We start from the raw sequence: 18,880 nt of genomic DNA on the forward strand, positions 1-18,880 counted from the left end.
GAATTCAGCCCAAGTATCACATGACCCATTACTAACGGACACAGTCATGAGCAAATACATAATACAGTTTTTAATAGTTTTTATATGTTAAATTAAACTATTAATATTTTAACAGCTTTAATACAATACATAAGACATTATACTAAACAGCTTACTTAAATTGAACCAAACTATCATTAAATAATAAAGTTTTACCTAAAAATAAATATGAATAACATATCTGTAGTAATTGTGTAATGTCAACAGGATTTTTGGGAAAGTTGCCTTTCTGCTTCACTGTGGATCTTTGTCTGTCTCGATGGCCGGGAGCAACTGCCTTGATCAAACTCTTTTTCCAGGCACAGTCTGTTTCCTGGCTTTGTTTTGATCAGAGTCATTAGGAAACTGAGGCATCACACAAATATGTAAATCACGCCTCACTTTTCAGCTGTATAGTTGTTTCATTTAAACCCTGAACACATTTTTGGAGTTTTGGCTGTCATTTAATTGAGATGCTGGCTTTCCGCTCATAGTGAACGAAGGCGTTTGTTGCTTTCTCCTTCTGTGAGCTCTTACAGCAGCTGACAGGTTACGACAGCTAATGATTGCATTGAAAAGAGAAGCGTTGAAGATAAAACGCGGTCTCTCAAACTTACTTTTTTTTGTTTAGCTAATTACGGTTTAATTATTTTAGCAATTATTATGACAATGAGCTTGTCTGTCTCATTCAGGGGGTCCTCTCCTCCTGAGTAATTCCACTGGACTAAAATTACAGTTAATTTGCCACCTCATGACAGACATGGGACCAATGGTGGAATACAACTTGGTACATCTACTCGAGTACTTTACTGAAATATAGTTTACTCTAATATATTATAGCTGTGAATGTACTCCATATCCAGTGTTGGGGAGTAACGGAATACATATACCGCCGTTACATATTTAAAATACAAAATATGAGTAACAGTATTCCGTTACAGTTACCGTTTAAAAAGGTGGTATTTAGAATACAGGTGGGTTTTGTTTGACAGCTACGTTCTGTTGTTCCAGGCGGCAGCGTTACGGTTGCCATGGTTACAGGGCGATGCTCTCTCTCTCTGCGTGTTTCCTGGGTGAGAGAGGCCTTTTTGTTGTTGTTGTGCTAAGCTAATAGGCAGAATGCTACAGGTATAGCTCTAAAGAATGTAGCATCATAGGCAGTGTAGTCCGTGCTGCAGGGAGAATGGACTGCCATACACGTTATGTGTCTGTGAGCGAGGGAGGGAGAAAGAGGAAAAGTACGAGCTGTCATTGAGCAAAAACGGGAGCTGGAAGCATGTAAATATAATAATAACCACTGCAGCCAAGAAGAGAGCCTGACGAGCCCAGTTGTAAGTAAGCTATTAAGACTCGACTGTACACCGTGTTCGTGTTTTCCTCTAAAACAATAAGTTCTGTTGGAGCAGCCTTTCAACACCTCTCTCTGTCTCTCGCTAGCAAAGTTGACCCAGACAACAAAGTAAAGCTAGTTTTCGGCTACGAGCCGACACAAACCCAACGTATTAGCCAGAGGTCCCTTTACTACGGTTCGGAGCCGCGGACCTTCAGTAACAGTAATAAATCACAGCAATAGTACATTCATGTAGTTGTAAACAGCATGATAATTAAGTAATCCAAAGTATTCAGAATACGTTACTCTCATTGAGTAACGTAACGGAATACGTTACAGAATACATTTTGGGGCATGTATTCTGTAATGGAATACATTTTAAAAGTAACCTTCCCAACACTGTCCATATCCCTGATTTGATTTTAGTTATTATTTAGTTATTATTACACTGACATATTACTATAGACAGCATTATATTATAGATGTTAATTAAAATGATTTCCCATTTTTGTGAAATCTAATTTTTTATAGTATTTTAAGACAATGCACCAGTTTTTACAGTGTATTTATTTATGATGAGCTATTCTGGTTTCCTGCAGTCACCCCTGCCTCGTTCTCTGACCCTGCTCGCCCTCCTGTTTAAATAATCCTGAAAACATGATGAGTATAATAAGAGCAGCATGAAAATTAACATAAAAGTTTCAATTCAAGGGTTAACCAACTAGTCATAAACTATGCATTTTATTTTCATGTACTTTCTTCTTCTGTGCTTTGTCCGAGCATCCACGCTTGCCTGGCATGTGGAGCCTTCTTTCACGGAAACTTTGACTTTTGGAAACGGCGATGCAGGCGCACGTATTTGCTGGGGCGCTAAGTGTCCCACTCTGATTTGTGACACTCTTATCATATGATGCTTTTTGAGAAGATAACAAAGACATCAGCCTTGACTAACACGCAGGATGAATAGCAGGCGTTGCTGACCTTGATGTCTGGCACCAGCTGTTGCCATTCAACTTTGCCTTTTATCATTCTGCTTCTGCATCTGTGCTTAGGAGACGTGGCTCGGTGTATGCGATATGTTCTTAGGCGCGTTAGTATGGACGGAGACTGGCTTTATTTTAAAAAGGTATCATGGACGTGTCCGTAGCACTTTCCCATGCCTGAGCTTTCTTAAGCTGCAGTGTGCAGAGCTCTCAGGGTCAACAGAGAGACAGATAGACAGGCTGACAGAAGCTGATCTGAATTCAGCAGATCAAACATGAATTTATTTTCTCTCTGAGTCTTTTTCCTCATTTTTTACTTTAACGCTCCGTCGCCTCCAGCGCTCTCTCTCGCCTTCTTCTGTCCTTCTTATAACCTCTCTCTCTTTTTCTTTCTTCCAACTTTAACTCTCCCTCTCATTTTACTTTCTGACAGCCTACAACTCTCTCTCTCTCCTCAGCAGCATGAATTATAGATGAAGCCCCCCTCCCCACCCATCAGGCTGAAGGAGGAAGTGATTAGCATACAGACTGACTGTGTGTGAGGATGATCAGTATTACCATGGAAATGTTGAAGCATGTGTGCCTCTTGCTGTGTGTGTTCGGCAGCGTGTGTTTGTGTGTCCCGAGGCCTCACTGGCTGTTTCCCAGCATGCACTGGGGGGGAAGTTAAACAGCGAGTTTCAGTCTGTACCAACACGCAGCAGGAGGGAGGGTAGAGCGAGCGCGAGTTAACCAGGAGAGAGAGAGATGAATAGTGTTTTGTATCAGAGGAACACACTCTGTAAAACATGTCAGAGGCTCTTATTAATTTCACTGGGGCAGAAAATCTTGTTTTCCTGAGCGATATGAAGCCAAACTGACCGTGTAAAGTCCTCTTGAAGCTTTGGACCGAACTGAAGTTGGCTGAAAGCTACACGGGCTAGCCGAACTCAGATTAGCCTCTTCTGTCCTTGCTGGTTTGAAGCCTTCGCTTTTTACTTCATCAGCCCAGCTGCACAGAGATTTTCTTCTTCTGCTTCATTTTCTTTTAAAAAACTGTTACACTCAGTAGTCTGCTTTTATTTATCTACTCCAACTTCAGCTTTTATCTGACCAGCTCACCTAGGCTCAAATCAGCTGTCACATCCAATTCCTATTCTTCATGGCAGGACGGCACTGGGATGTGCGTATCAGCCGATATGAGCCCTGTTGACTGATATCTGCCCGTCACACTCAGGGTAGATCATGCCATTTTAAGCGACTGCCCCCTGTTGGAAAATGAGTTTGCATCAAGGACACTGCATTTGGTTGGTTTTAATTCTTATCTTTGAGAACAGTGATCTCCAAACAGTGTGCCTTGAGGCAAGTGCAGGTGTACCTTTGCGGTCTGAGATGGTCTTTGACCCGTCGTTTTTTGTATTTGGACTCATAAGGTCTTATGTTTAGTTTGATTCCTAGTATATATATCCCCAGTTACAGGTATTGTTTGTTTTTGTACTCAGTTTTGTCTCTTTAGGTCTATATTTACAGTTCTCCGCCTCCCACTTGTTCCCTAGTACCCTGTCTAGCCTTCGTCTCTGTGTTAGCTGTTCCCGTAATGTTATTTCCTGTTTTATTTTGGTAGCCTTTGTCTCCGTATTTAGTATTCATTTGTACTTTCCCCTGCCTCGTCACCTCGATGGTGTGTTCCCTACAGCTATGTTCACCTTCCCTGAGTGTCTCTGTGTATTTGTAAAAAGTGTCTGTGTAGCTGTGGGATGGTTATAAGACTGCGGCACATCAAAGGCCCCGCTTGACATTGAGGTGTTTCATATACAGGAGCACCGATTACAACCACAACTAACCACCTTTGCACAGGACCTAAAACCAAATGAAAGAGAGAGAGAAGCCACCTCTTTTATGGCTTACTATGAGTGAATAACTTGACTTATACTCACATGGTGCCAAGCAAATGGCACCAAGTATCAGTGATGGAAACATGGCCCACTGCTATAAAGCACTGGGTATGAACCAGATTCAGTGAGACTGTCTGTGTGATTGAATTAAGGTATCTGATAAAGGAGAAGCTGTCAAACGTGTCTTAAATGGCCTTGAAGTTCACATTGTAGTTTGTCCTTTGGTGGGCACAAAACGCATTAAAGCTGCTGTTCACACTAACTGTGGTGTACCGCAAGGTTCAATTCTAGGTCCTATTTTTATTTAATTTTAATTTCATTTCCATTCAGCTAAATCTTAAATCGTTTTTCTTTGCTACTCCTACAAATGGTAAATGGCCTGTATTTGTATAGCGCTTTTACTAGTCCCCCCAAAGCGCTTTACACACCCAATCATCCACCCATTCACACACTGGTGGAGGCAGCTACAGTTGTAGCCACAGCTGCCCTGGGGCAGACTGACAGAAGCGAGGCTGCCATATCGCACCATTGGCCCTTCTGGCCAACACTTCACCTACCAGTAGGCGGTAGGTGAAGTGTCTTGCCCAAGGACACAACGACCGAGACCGTCCGAGCCGGGGCTCGAACCGGCAACCTTCAGATTACAAGGCGAACTCCCAACTCTTGAGCCACGATCGCCCATACAGATATGTGGACTAAAATGTTTTCAGTCTCATACCCACAGGGGTATAAAGTCAAGCACCAAGCCATTGCCTTTACAATGAGTCACTATTAACAGGTCACTGAACTCGAACGTAGAAAGTGTTTAAGAAGCACAGCAATTCAGCAGAAAAGTTAAAGAGTGTTGTTACCAAGTGCTGAGCTGCACAAAAACTACACACCAGGAGCTTCATGGCTGGGTTTCTATGGTGATGAGGTGTAATGTGTAGGTGACCCAGTAGGTTTGTCCATGCAGTGTACCTTCCCATGAGTTTCGGTGACCTTCAGAGCCTAATTGCTGTTTCCCACCATGTTAGTCTTTTTTTTTTTCCAACTCAACTTTACCCGCGCCCTGCGACCATTACCTGACCCTGGTCCACATAAGTGAAGCCCATTGCCAGGATCTTGTGAGCACAAGTTGATTCAGCTTTGACGCACACATCAAAGAAGCCGCCTGGTCTTGTTTGGATTAAATCACAGCTTTCACTTTCATACCCGTGTTTGTTTTCTCCTGGCTTGGCTACTGCAACTCTGTCCACACTCGTATAAACACAAAGTTACTCTCTCGCCTCTGCCTCATTCAAAATGCAGCAGCTGGGGTTTTATTGGTTTTGGTGGACTGCAGAGCTTCACCCCAGTCCTGACTTCTGTGCTTTGACTATCTGTAAGTTTATAGAGTCAACTTGTAAGATTTTGCTGATCCCTTTAAAAGTACATCTGGGTCTGAGCCTGAGATACATACCAGAGTGTCGATCCTCCTGGGTGGTGACTGTGCTTTTGCTATCAGGGCCCTCAATTTTAGAACAACCTGCCTGAGGAGATACGACTGATGAAATCAGTAACGTCCTCCTTTAAACAACTTCTTAATTCATGTTTTCATAGACCTTCTTTTATGTGATGTCATCACATGTGATGTATTAACAATCTGTTAATCAATGTTAATCGGGGCTTAATGTTTGGCTTTCTGTTTGAAATCACCCTCTGAGTGTTATATGTATATGTATATACTAGGATGCAGACTTTTATTTTGAAAATTGCAAACAGTACTGACCCAGAATTTCACAATCGGTGCACGCGTGGTGTGTCGTCTCCCTCAGGCTCCAGCTGGATTAAGAGGAAAAATCCTGATGATTTATTTTTTGGTTTGGAGGTCCCAAGCTCTAATCAGAGGCACGCCACAGCACAGTAAAACCCACAGTTTGTGGTATTTTCTGAGACTACAGATGTAAATGAGTTTTTCTTCCTCTGATTTGCATGAAGCTGAATCAGATCTGATGTGTGGCTGTTTTGACGTGTCGGGAAAGCAAAAGAAAGTCCTCATTGTTGCCGAACTGTGAATATTGTTAAAAAGAGGATATGCGCTGGCTGTTTGTGTGGAAATGTGAGTTAAAGATCTGTTTTGCTGTCGAGAAAAAGACAACTGATTGAAAGCGTTCAGAGGAAATTCTGAGGCTTGTGGTAAAACCTTTGGTCACATTAGTGCTCAAGATCAATCTGACCGACCTTTGTTAAAAAAAAAGAAGATTAAAAACCATTTTATTGAGAGTATGATGATCAAATGTCATAACTGTGAGTTTATGTCATGGATAGAATTTGGCTTTTCTAACTGCTGCGGTTTGATTTAGACCTGATGGTTGTTTGAAAGACTGGATATTTGCCAGATTATTTGATGTTGTCTTTAAGCAAAAAATAGATACAGATTTGCAAAAATGTTTCTAAACCAGCGGATGGTTAATGTCAATAAGAACTTTATGCAGTGATTTGCAAATGACCCCCAAACAGATGGTGGTTCCTCCTGCGCGTGGTTCTGCTCGAGTTTTGGCGGGGTTTTTTTGGCCGACTATCTGAAAATACCAGTCAAAGAAAACCCTTGGGCTTCTCTTTATAAGGTAAAAATGAAAATCAAAACAGATTATATCTGAACTGAAAATGTTTACACATTATTACACCGATGGACAAGCTGTTTGTGTGCATTCTCTCCATATTTTGAGCATCTAAACAGGCGTGTTTTCCAACACATACTGGATAGAACCAAGTGGCAACCACTTGGGACAGAGATATGAAGTCCAAGTAGAAGCGCCAAAAACTGTAGTGCAAATGGCCACTTGAGGCTGGCTCAAAAAGCGAGTCAGCCCCCATAGACTCCTGTGTTAAAATGCCCAGATTTACAGTACAAATAAACCTGCTTTATCCCTTCATAATGACACACACACACACACACACACTCGTTTTCATATCTTAGTGAGGACATCTCATTGACATAGTGCTTTCCCTAGCTCCTTACCCTAACCCTAACCTCAAAAATGCCGTCAAACTCCTGGGGATGGACATTTTTAAGATAAGATAAGATAAGATAAGATAAGATAACCTTTATTAGTCCCACACGTGGGAAATTTGTTTTGTCACAGCAGGAAGTGGACAGTGCAAAAGTTATGAAGCAAAAATTAGAATACAATAAGAATAAATACAGTACATAACTGTACAGAATAGAATAAAATAAAATACTATATACAGTAGAATAAAATATAATAAAATATACAATAAGATAAAAATAGAATACAAATGCTATATACAACTGAGTAAAAATACAACGATGCCAGAAAAGATTATTGCACATTAATGTTATTGCACGTCCCCATAACTGACTGTTGGTCCCCACAAGTATAGTAGTTTCTGTCCTCACAAAGATGTCTAAACATGTACACACATACATGCATAAGCTAAGCATAAATGACACTATTAGAGTCATTTAATGTAATTATCTTATAAACGATATAACTAATATGAAAAGTTAAAATTGTATCACAGCCATGGAGCCAAATTCCTGCAAATTTGGCAGAGATGCATAATTCAGTGCCAGCTGATGTCGCCTGATACCCCTCTGTACATCCTGTTGGTAAATCTTATACATAACATTTTATTTAAGCTGTTCAACATAGGGTTACTGGTACCTCTGCATGCCACTTTGCAACCTCACCTCCACCCCCAGCTTGTTTCAGGCCATTCATGCTATCTTTGACTTTATCAATAGCACAGCCATTGTAATAATACATGCTCTGCTCTGTGAGTAGGTGGTGCTACTCTCACTGCCTTCTGGCTTTCCATTTAAAGCCACACAACCAATTAGAGACGACTACAGATGGAATAACAAAAGTATCATCAGCACTAATTAGCAGGTTCTGTGTTAGTGCCAGTCACCCCTGCAGTCTACGAAGGCTGATAACGTAGCACTCCACCCTCATCAGTATATGGTTACTTCTGCCTTCCACAAAACAAACCTCATAACAGCGAACTAATTGCTGACCGTGTCTGTTGTAGGCGGCCTGTGAATAAAACCATTTGAATGTTCAGCAATGGAAGAACACTTTTTGTGCTGCTTGAAATTTCATCTTTAAATAGTGAATCCTCGTTTCGGCTGTATAGTAAATCATGTTTCAGGTGAAGTGAAGGCGGAGGCTGTTTGTAGCAGTAGTGGGAGAGCTTGAGGAAAGATCGTGGATTTATCCTCAGGAGAAGAGGAATGAGGTCTGAGCCGTGATTATTTAACAGGAATATTTTCCACTTTGACAGAGTGATGCAACCTGAAGACACAGAAGGACCCGCAAGATTGAAACCAGTTTGACACCAGTTTAAAACTCCACTCTGTCATAAAAACCAAACAACCCACCAGAGGTTTGAGTCGTTTCACAGCGTTGCCGTGGATACCGGTTTGTTGCCATGGTGATGTTACTACAGGCAACTACAGTTTGACCGCCAGATGAAAAGTGTGAAGCAGCAAAATTATTTTATTAATAACTTCAGAGAGAGAAAGAGGAACGGCGCAGAGAGTCTGCAGGGCTGAGCCTCACCTGCTCAGGTGTATTTTACATATTTAAGATTTTTCTTTTTCTTTTTGGGGTATGAAATAGATCCGTGTTTCTCCACCTTAATCTGAGACAGTCATGGTTCAGTTCTGCTCTGAAACTCGGGCGAGGTTTTCTGCTGCAGGGGAGAAAGTGGAAATAAGATGCAATCATAGCTTTGAGTTTTGTATTCAGACAGACCGCTGACTTTCTGTGGGCGGACGCTGAAGCCAAGAAGACATTCTTTAGTGGATTTCAAATTTTACAGTGAAGTTCAGATCTGGGGTCAGCTTCTGCACAATTCAAAAATCTACAATATTGTCTTGTTTCAGTTTCTCAGAGGGTTTTATTTCATTTCCTTTTTCCACCAGATCGCCACGTAAAGGGAATATCTTTACGGTTTTTACAGATAAAACAAGAAAAACAAGTTTTGTCTGTTTTTTTTTTGAAAATATTTTTATTGAAAAAAGAAAACAGTACTTGCAGTTACCGAAATACAATCAACTTTTCTTCATTTTCCTAAGTAAATAAACTTATATATATATATATATATATATATATATATATATATATATGAAAAAAAAACAACGCATTCTAAAACAAAGACACCCCCCAGTTCCACACAGATCAACACAACCATCAAACATATTAGAGGAATATAACAGTAACAGAGGTACATTTAAACAGGCAATACCTCTAGACTAGCAAAATAAGAGATGTCTCGCTAATAGGGATGTGAAGGCTATAATATCCTTTTGTGTGGAATCAAGTGTAAGTGAGCGAACAGGAATCCCAAATACAGCAATCAGAGGACAAGGATGAAGAGTTACCCCAAGAACAGTTGACATAATAGCAAAATACCCTGTCCAGAAACTTTGTAGCTCAGGACACAGAAAAAACATGTGGCTAAGGTGACAAGGAGAACCATGGCATTTATCACATTTATTTTCCACTTCTGGATACAATTCAGAAAGTCTAGACTTAGAGAAATGCACCCTGTGTATGACCTTAAATTGAATAAGTCCAAGACGAGCACAGGAGGTGGAAGATCGTACCCTCGCTATTGCCTGTTCCCAAGACTCCTCATGTATTCGAATTCCTAGTTCTCCTTCCCATGTACACTTAAGCTTAACATTAGAGTGGTTACTAAAAGACAGAATAGCATCATAGAGTTTCGAAATGGTTCCTCTGTGATGAGGAATAAATGATAACGTAGTTTCCCACTGCTGTTCTGGAGGTAAAGAGGGGAAATTTGGGAAACACTTGGCAACAAAATTTCGAATTTGAAAAGTTTTGTCTGTTTTTGACCAGCGGGCAGAGAGATTAACTGCAAGTGGGCCTGCTGACTAGTGAATAATCATAAGTATCTCCTTTTCACAAGTTTTAATTCTCCTGAACTTTAATCTGTTTCAGGTAAAGAGGAGCTGCCATGTTGGCCTCCTCCATCCCCCCGTCACTCCTCCTCTTCCTCCACATCCTCTCCCCTTTCTCCCAACCTGTGGATGCCTCGATACATGTGGAGTTGAAGGGCGCCCCCCTGTCGCACCTGCTCCTGGATCCTGGAGCGGGACGTATTTATGTGGGCGGGGTCAATAATCTGTACCAGCTGACCACTGACCTCGAGGTGTTGTTGCACGTAAAGACCGGCCCTTACCGGGACTCCCCAGAGTGCCTCCCACCAATCGTGCTCCAGGAATGCCCATCAGCCAAGGACACCGACAACTACAACAAACTGCTGCTGATGGAGACGGGGCAGGGGGCGGAGCCAGGGAGTCTGATAGTCTGTGGATCACTGTTCCAGGGAATCTGTGAAAAGCGGTACGTCAGTTTACTGTGCTATTTTTCCTCACTGCGTTCCCAGAGTTTATCCAGATACATTTTTCTCACACATGTGTTCTTTGCATGTATCAAAGGTGACTGATGTCTGGATTAGCCAAAACACGTATGAAGAATGACTTTTCTGTCCTGTCTTTCTCTGCAGGAGTCTGTCCAATATTTCTCAGCTCATCTATCAGACGTCCAATCCCGTTGACACTCAGTACGTCGCAGCCAACGCTCCAGGTGTCTCCACTGTTGCCGTGGTAATAACCACGAAAAATAAGCAGGAAGGGGGTGGAGATGGTGACGTGCTGCGTCTGATGCTGGTTGGTCGAAGCTACACTAGCAAAGGCCCTGGCGACATCCCACCAATCACGACACGGCGGCTGTTTCCAGTGGTTCCACCCCGCAGAGCGTTCTCTCAGGAGGAGGAGCTCGGAAAACTTGTTGTAGGAAGTTACTCCGATTACAACAACCACTTTGTGAAAGCCGTTGTCCATGGCAACCATGTCTACTTCCTGTTCTCACGGCGGCACAAGAAGGAGTACCGGACTTACGCCTCCAGGCTCTGCATCTCTGATCGCAGCTTCTACTCATACGTTGAGGTGCCGCTGCTGTGCCAGGGCGGGTATAACCTGGCACAGGGTGCGTGGTTAGGCAACCACTCAGGTGAACCTCACCTGTTTGTCGTCATGGCAGCGGGGCAGGCGTCCACGCCCGTAGCAACAAATCGTTCAGCTCTCTGCGTTTATGGCATGGCGGAGTTAGACACAATGTTGCGGAGAGCACAGGAAGTGTGTTACACAGAGGGAGGACAAGGCAGCGGTGGAAAGGAGGAGGCCTACATCGAGTACGGCGTGTCATCAAAATGTCTCAAACTGCCGAAGGTAAACTCACAAACACCTGAGCAGTGTTGGGGTGATTAACAAAGTAATCTATGAATTTGTCCCCAGAGAAAGTACTCATTACGTTACTTTCTTGCTACTCTGTAACGTGACCTGAAACACAATGTAAACCTGAGGCTATGTAAGAACACAAAGCCGACATAGCAAAGCAAAGTTTGAAACCAGCTCAATGAGACTTCAAAGTCATCGCCACGATGATTTTGCAGTAGAAACATGAACAGAAGTGGAGGCTGCGTCACTTAACCGCTGCCTTTGTTACCTGTTGAAGCTCAGGCGCTGGATGCAGGCCTGGGGTCAGCACACACTCAGCTTTAGCATCACACCGGCTTCTTCGTTAGCTTTGTATTAGCATGCTGTCTGTGCAGATGCTCACAAAGAGTCGATGTTAGCGGTATAACACTGTCATTTTTGTCCTGGACACAGTTTGCACTTTATATAATCATGCTCTTGTAATAAAAGCGATTTCCATATCACCACTCAACAAATGTTGTTGACCACTAAACCATTTCCCTCCTCCTTGTACACAATCAAAACGAGGTGTTTGTTTTTTGCGTAGGGGTGCAGAAGAAAAAGTGAATGTTTTTTTCTTTCTAGCTGCTCAGTGTGCACAGAACTAAAGAACCTTTGTAATGCAAGTAATGACATAATTGCAACTGTAGCGCAACTACTGAATTTCGTACAGTAACTCATTACATTACTGCATGACTGAAAAATATAATGTGGTACCAGTAACATGTTGCAGCCAGCATTGGCACTGGGGATGGCTGTAGCCCGGGAGGTAGAGCAGGTCATCTACTAATCAGAAGGTTGGTGGTGTTCATACCAAATATCCTTGGGCAAGATACTAAATCGATACTCTTCGATGCTTCTATCAGAGAATGAATGTTGGATAGAAAGCACTAATGTAGATTTAACACTTACCATTACTGGCTGTGAGTAACCTCCTTACCTGGAACACTCACTAACTTGGTGCACATAATACGTGCATAATGTATTTTGATTTTGCAAATCATTATTATTGTTTTTATTTGGGGGGGTAGCCCCTCCTAAAGCAAATGAAAGCTGTAGTTTCAGTTTTCTATGCAATTACTTTGTGGCAGGCTGAGGCTGTTCAAGTTTTTTGGCAACACAGTTGTGATAATATCAGTTCTACATTGAAAATATATATGAACGGACTGATGCCAAAGCTTCAGTTCAGACCACAAAGTCGAGCTTATTTGTAATCAGCTGATTTTTATGTCCAACTGGTAAATCTCATATAGGACATGCTTTTTAAGCTGCTTTTCACCTCCCAATGGTTGCTCTGATCTGCAAGTCACTTTGCAACCCACCTTCCCTTCAGGTCCTTAATTTCATGTTTTTTTAAATAAAGTTGACCAATCTGTTGCTGCTTTGCTGCTGCTCTCAGAAGTAGGTCCAAGCAAAGAGCGATAGAGCCAGATATAAACTCCAGATACTGCAGATGACAGAGTTATAGTTGATGCTAGTAATGAGAGTGCAGTACAGAAGTGTGGAAAACAATGGGACAGTAAACTTGTTCCAATGAGAGTCCAAAGATGACCCCACGGATCGCTGAGGTCCTGGTCGGCCAAGTGGGACATCGTATGACATCACATTTTACATGTGATGACATCACAGATTAGCAGCTGCTTTAGGGAAGAAGCTGTCGATGGTTGTCATCTGCCTCGCTGCTGACCTTAATACTGTGTGTGTGTGAGTGAGTGTGTGTGTGGATTAGAGTGGTTATCTTCAGCATCTGGACTTATCATCAGACAGCTGCCACTCAAACACAGAGCTTGTAGCACAGAGCTGACCCACATAGAGCAAAAACACACAGATTAAAGTGACAGGCTGAGTGGAAAAAAGCACGAGTTTTAAAGGTGAATGGAAGCAATATTGTTTGTGTGTTTGTTTGTGTTTAGAGACGTAAACAGATAAAGCAGGGCTGACCACATACCTGTGTTCACTGGCTTCTCTCTCTCTGTTTATTCATCTACCAGGACTCTCTCTCAGAGTACCCCTGTGGAGGGGAACACACCCCCAACCCCATCGCTAGCGCCGTGCCCCTCAAAGCCACGCCCATTGTCAACTCCACTATACAGCTGACCGCTGTCACCACAGCGACTGAGGCGGGCCACACCATCGCTTTCCTGGGAGACAGAAAGGGACAACTGCAAAAGGTGACACCACCAACATGTTTTACAGCCGTTTCACACATGAAGTCGACGGCGTCGGCTGGGCCATTGACCTCAGTTACCCTTTCCCACATGTCGCACACAACAGCTGAAATGGTGCAGATTGTGGCTGAACATGGAGCGATAAGACACATGATGCTTAATCTCCCTGCTGTGAATTTAGCAGACAGTCGCTTGTAGTATAAAACCGTTTGTACTCTCACATGAAAAGTTTTGGGGAGCTAATGCATAAATGAATAATGCTTAATTGAACAGGCTTTAGACCCCTCCACTCTAATGGAGCTGCTAAGAGACCAGCTGGTGAGACTGGTTTTTACTTGGCAGTGAAAAGGCCTGTTTAGGCGTTTGTGTCTCCATCTCTAGCTACAGGGAGGAATCAGCTGTTTCCTGTTTATGTTGTAACTGGAAGGTCTGAAGAGAAGCACCAGGAAAATGATCACACACACACACACACACACACACACACACACACACACACACTGAACAGAGCAGCTTGTAGCCTGAAGCTCTTTATAAGCAACACAATGATGCACTCTATGTATGCGTGTGTGTGTGACTAACAGGCGTTTAGCTCGAGGGTGTGGTGTGTTTGGGAAGAGTGGGTGGTGTTGGGGAGGGTCACATGGGAGCATGCTCAGACTTTTGTTGTTGATTGGTGATTGGTCTCTCAGGTGCAGTCTGGTAAGAATCCAGCAGGACACCCCTGAAGCTTTTAACTGGGTGTAAGTGTGTGTGTGTACTTGTATATGTGGCTTATGAGGACCCAGTCTTACACATTGTTAGAGAGGACATTTGAAAAGTGACGAGATTCTGTACCCAATTGTTCTCGCTGCGGGACACCATTTCATTTCGAAGTTTTTATCAAGTTCAAGTTTAGGGTAAGGGTCCTGGGACTACACCGTGTGACTCATAGTCCTCGCAAAGTTAGAAGGACAAACTTGTGTGTGTGTGTATGCGTTAATGAGCTCTAATCTCGCCTCGGAGCCTCAGCGAGGTAAACAGCAGAGCTTTGATTCTCCCCGTTAATATTTAATCACACACACTGTAAATGTTTCAGGGCCTCCTGCTGGATCCTTACCCAGAGTGCACCTGAGGGACCAATAACCAATCAACAACAAGAGGCATGTACAAGTGCAACACCACGTTTTTCGCTGCGAACCCAGGCACTTGTTAACTGCTGTGCTTCTGTTGGGATTGTGAAATAGTGAATCTGTCAGAAAGATGCTCAAGCACCAGTTTCTCCAGCATGTGACGCTCCTGCAGTGTTTCTGTGGGCGTGGCACCCGAGGCGATCCGAACTAAAGAAACACATATGTGTTCCTCCTGCACTTTAACATATCTAAAGGCAGAGTCCCGGCACATGTTTTGAATTTCTGTGCGGATGTATACTAGAAGCACAGCGACTCCTGACTCCTCTGCTTGTAAAAGGACTTTTAGTTATGTAGAAATCGATGTGAAAGCAGCTCTGGCTCCTTTGCCCTGTAGACTTTGTGGGCTCACTCACTTGTTTCAGGTCATTCAGGTCGTTATGAGTGGAGGTGGCTGTTCTTCAGGAGGTAGAGAAAGTCATTTACTAATCAGAAGGTTGGTGGTGCAAATTCTGGCTGCTGTAGTCTGCATGTCTCAGTATCTTTGGGCAGGATACTGAACCCCAAGCTGATCTCTGATGCGTTCATCGGAGCATGAATGTGTGTGAATGTAAGACAGAAAGGACTCTGGTGTAGAAGAAAGTGCTTGTGTGAATGGATGAATGAGAAATGCTGTATGAAGTGCTTTGAGTAGATAAGCAGTATATAAGAACTAGTCCGTTTACTGTTAAAACACAAATATGGTTCTTTTAACAGTCAGAGAAGATAGTCTTTGTCTTTTTAAATTGTTAAACATAAATGAACCTGTGATGGTTCAGTTTCCCAGTCAGAAAAATCCTTTCCTCATTGCATCCTGTTTAAAAGAAGAAGACGGTGATGATGAAAATGCTCAGCATTTAAACTCCACTAAGCATTGTGTTTTTAGGTTATTGCAGTGCGGTGCAGAAGCGTCTCCTGAAGTCAACTTTACACTCTGATGCCTTTAGGTGAAATCCAGGAGACAGGTTCGCATTTCTACAGGAAAAAGCAGTAACAGTACTTCAATTCTTCTAAAAAACTCAGTGTTTCACAAACTCACAGCTGTACACATGAAACGTGACAAAAGTATTTGAGTGAAGATTGAACACAGAGGGATAAGAGAGACACTAAAGCCCTGCCATACCTTTATACTTGCACACAATTGACCAATCAGTGAGTGACGTGGCTGAGATATGGTAGAGATTTAAAGAGTTTCTACTTTGTCAGGATGCTGCTGTTCCATCTCAGCAAGAAATAAACTGGATGTGGCACAGCAGGATGGAGTCTGTTCAAACTCAAACGATCCTCCTTTCTGCATTTTTCACAGTCTGAATTGTTCTCTTTGTCACACGCTGCTGATAGTGGAGGTGCCTTGAGGGGTGTTGTCGGGGTGAAGCAGCTCCACCTGCTGGCAGGTTGTTGCTGCTGTGGCGCTGCTGCTTTCATGTTGTCACTTTACTGAAATTAAATGTTGATGATCATCATTTTTACTTGTCACAACATTTCAGCTCTTAGACGTTTTATATTTGCTGACACGAGTTTCTCCGTCTTGAGTTAACTTTTTCAAAATACTTCACACAGTCGGCACAGCAGGAGTCCACATGAAAGGATCACGTCTCATCGCTCGAGCAGGAAAGGCATTCAGTGACAAATACTGAAAGAGCGCTCTTTTGTTGTACTCAGAACAAATAAACAATGCGCAGTACACAGAGATGTGTGCTTGTGTTTTAGTGGCATTAGTACAGATCCAGAACATCTCAGGGTGCGGATGGAGTCAGCCAATTAGTGAAACTGGGATGGAGTCAGCTAATTTTCCGCCCTTCACTGAGATCTACTGACAGCAGGGAGGGTCCGACCAGGGCCAACCTGTTTCTCTCTGTCTCCGTGTCTCTGATCTGGAAGTCAGTCATAGGGTTTGTCAGTACCTGAAGTTGGAGACGGGAGGCTTGCTGTAGGAACCGTGATTAGAGGAGGCACAGGTGTACCCTCTGTGGACGTCTTTTCACCTGTGATGTTTAAAAGAGGCATTAGACATAGCGGGAGGACAATGATTCTCTTTTGTATTCATACCTTATGTTAGAAATCTGCTTCTTCTCCAGTCGAGTGTGTGTGTGTGTGTGAGAGAGAGAGAGAGAGAGAGAGAGAGGACTCTTGTCACGTTCTGCCACAATGTGAGTTAAACAAAAAGTAACAAAAGCAGGAGGCTGTAACAGAAACCACCACAAAGGTTTATACACTGATGGGAGTGTCTCATGTGTAATTTGTTGTTTGGTATAAAGGACACAGGAAAGGAGGTGAGGAAAGGGATTGAGGTTGCACAACCCAAACAACAGAACAGGCTGTATCCCAATTCAGGGTCTGCAGCCTTAAAGGCCGCATTTTAAGGCCGATTACGTCACCGCGACGCGACGAAGGCTGTCCCAATTCGAAGGCTGCTCGAAATGCGGCCCTCAAATGCGTCCTTCATTTCCCTGAATTTTAAGGATGTGGCGGTGTAGACTTCGTGGCCCAACATATCCCAGAATGCATAGCGCTGTGGTGGGTGTGGATAATTTTGATGAAAAAAACGGCGGATGAGGGGCGCCCGAAGAGTAAACTTTAAGTAAGTACTGAATATTATGTCACTTATTTATGTGCAAAATGTTTAATAACGAAGAACATTTAAACATTCCTGTTGGCCACATGTCAGCAAAGTTATGTGACATTAGTGACGTTTGTACTAACTTGGTTTTAAAGCCTTTACTTTAAAATATACGCCGTTCAATAGCTGAGCTTAATCTTACAGAGAATGATCAAAGCTCATGTAGAAACAAACAAACAAATGAACAAAAGATTTTCTCCTTCATTTCTGTCAAACAAAGCTGTATGAAACGTTTCCAGCTGTTAGTATCATGGTTGCTAGGCAACCTGGGCAGCGCAACGGAGGCTAGACCGTCCCATTTCACAAGCCTCGCACTTCCGGCCTTAGCGGTCTTTAAGTACGCGGCCCTTGAGGATCGTTGAGGCTGCAGACTCTGAATTGGGAAACAGCCACAGTGTCGGACTCTGTGGACTCACCTGTGTTGTTGTTTTTCAGGTGTTGGTGATCTCCAGTCAGTCAGGCCATCTGTATGGCAGCGAGTTGGTGGACAGCGGCAGTGCCGTCAGCGCTGATCTCCTATTGGATGAGAGCCAGGAACATGTTTATGTTTTAACAAACAGCAGGGTGAGAGACAGTCGACCTCCTTCCTCAGTTCCTGTCTCACTTTCTTTTCTTCAGTTTTTTCCCTCCTCCTTCCTCCTTTTGTCCCCAATATCCAATCAGACGATCCATTTGAGAAAAAATGAAAACAAACTGTTTCCTGTCTTTCTCTCAGCTGTCGAAGGTTCCTGTGTCATCCTGTGAGAAACAGACAGACTGTCGCTCCTGTCTCGCTGTCAGAGACCCGTACTGCGGCTGGTGTGTCCTGGAGGGAAGGTAGGTCTACCTGTCGGCTGGGGGTTTGTAACTTTTTAAAAGTACATTTTTATTCTTTATATCTTTTTGTAAACTTTATGTAAACTTTTTACTTTTTTTGTAAAAAGTCTGACTGACAGTAGAAGAAGAAAGTGTAGTAGATTTGGTTTGATCACAGCAGCATCTGCACGCTGATGTGACATCGCTCTGACGCCGTTTTGCGTTTGGTTGTTTGTTGCTGTTGTTGTTGTTACTAATCTGCAAATGTTTGTATTTTGTGCAGATGTTCCCGGAAACATCAGTGTCAGCGTCACCTGCAGCCCAACCACTGGCTCTGGAGCTTTGAACCGACCAGTCAGTGCGTGACAGTGCAGAGCCTGCAGCCGGCCAATCACAGCAAAGAAGAGCAGACGCAGGTAGGCTGCTGTTGTTTTGATCTGATTCTGACTGACAGCGTTATGATGCAGTCAGCCACTCCCGCAGTGATGACAGCCTGGGTCAGGGCACCCTTAGGTGTTGCTGGCAGGTGTCTGTATCAGTCCAGGTTGAAAGAAAACTTGAGGTGCTAGTTCAGCAGCTCTCTGATTGACTGAAGGTTGTGTTGTTGTGTTGGCTGTGTGTTATTGCAAGTCCAGCCAGTTCCAATCCTTCAGACAAGATTCACAGCAGCCGAT

General features: G+C 43.2%; 1 protein-coding gene across 1 annotated transcript in view; it reads left to right on the top strand.

Moving 5' to 3' along the window:
- The window catches only part of plxnb3 (plexin B3), a 103,885-nt gene that overhangs the window by 59,826 nt on the left and 25,179 nt on the right, over nucleotides 1–18,880 (top strand). The window contains exons 3-8 of the mRNA XM_085145935.1: nucleotides 10,160–10,564; nucleotides 10,728–11,451; nucleotides 13,470–13,649; nucleotides 17,847–17,975; nucleotides 18,127–18,227; nucleotides 18,490–18,622. Of these exons, the coding sequence (XP_085002061.1) occupies nucleotides 10,176–10,564; nucleotides 10,728–11,451; nucleotides 13,470–13,649; nucleotides 17,847–17,975; nucleotides 18,127–18,227; nucleotides 18,490–18,622 (1,656 nt within the window). The 5' untranslated portion in view covers nucleotides 10,160–10,175. The remainder of the gene's footprint in view (nucleotides 1–10,159; nucleotides 10,565–10,727; nucleotides 11,452–13,469; nucleotides 13,650–17,846; nucleotides 17,976–18,126; nucleotides 18,228–18,489; nucleotides 18,623–18,880) is intronic.

The sequence above is a fragment of the Neolamprologus multifasciatus genome, chromosome 20 (assembly GCF_963576455.1).
Source record: "Neolamprologus multifasciatus chromosome 20, fNeoMul1.2, whole genome shotgun sequence".
Classification (NCBI taxonomy): Eukaryota; Metazoa; Chordata; class Actinopteri; order Cichliformes; family Cichlidae; genus Neolamprologus; species Neolamprologus multifasciatus.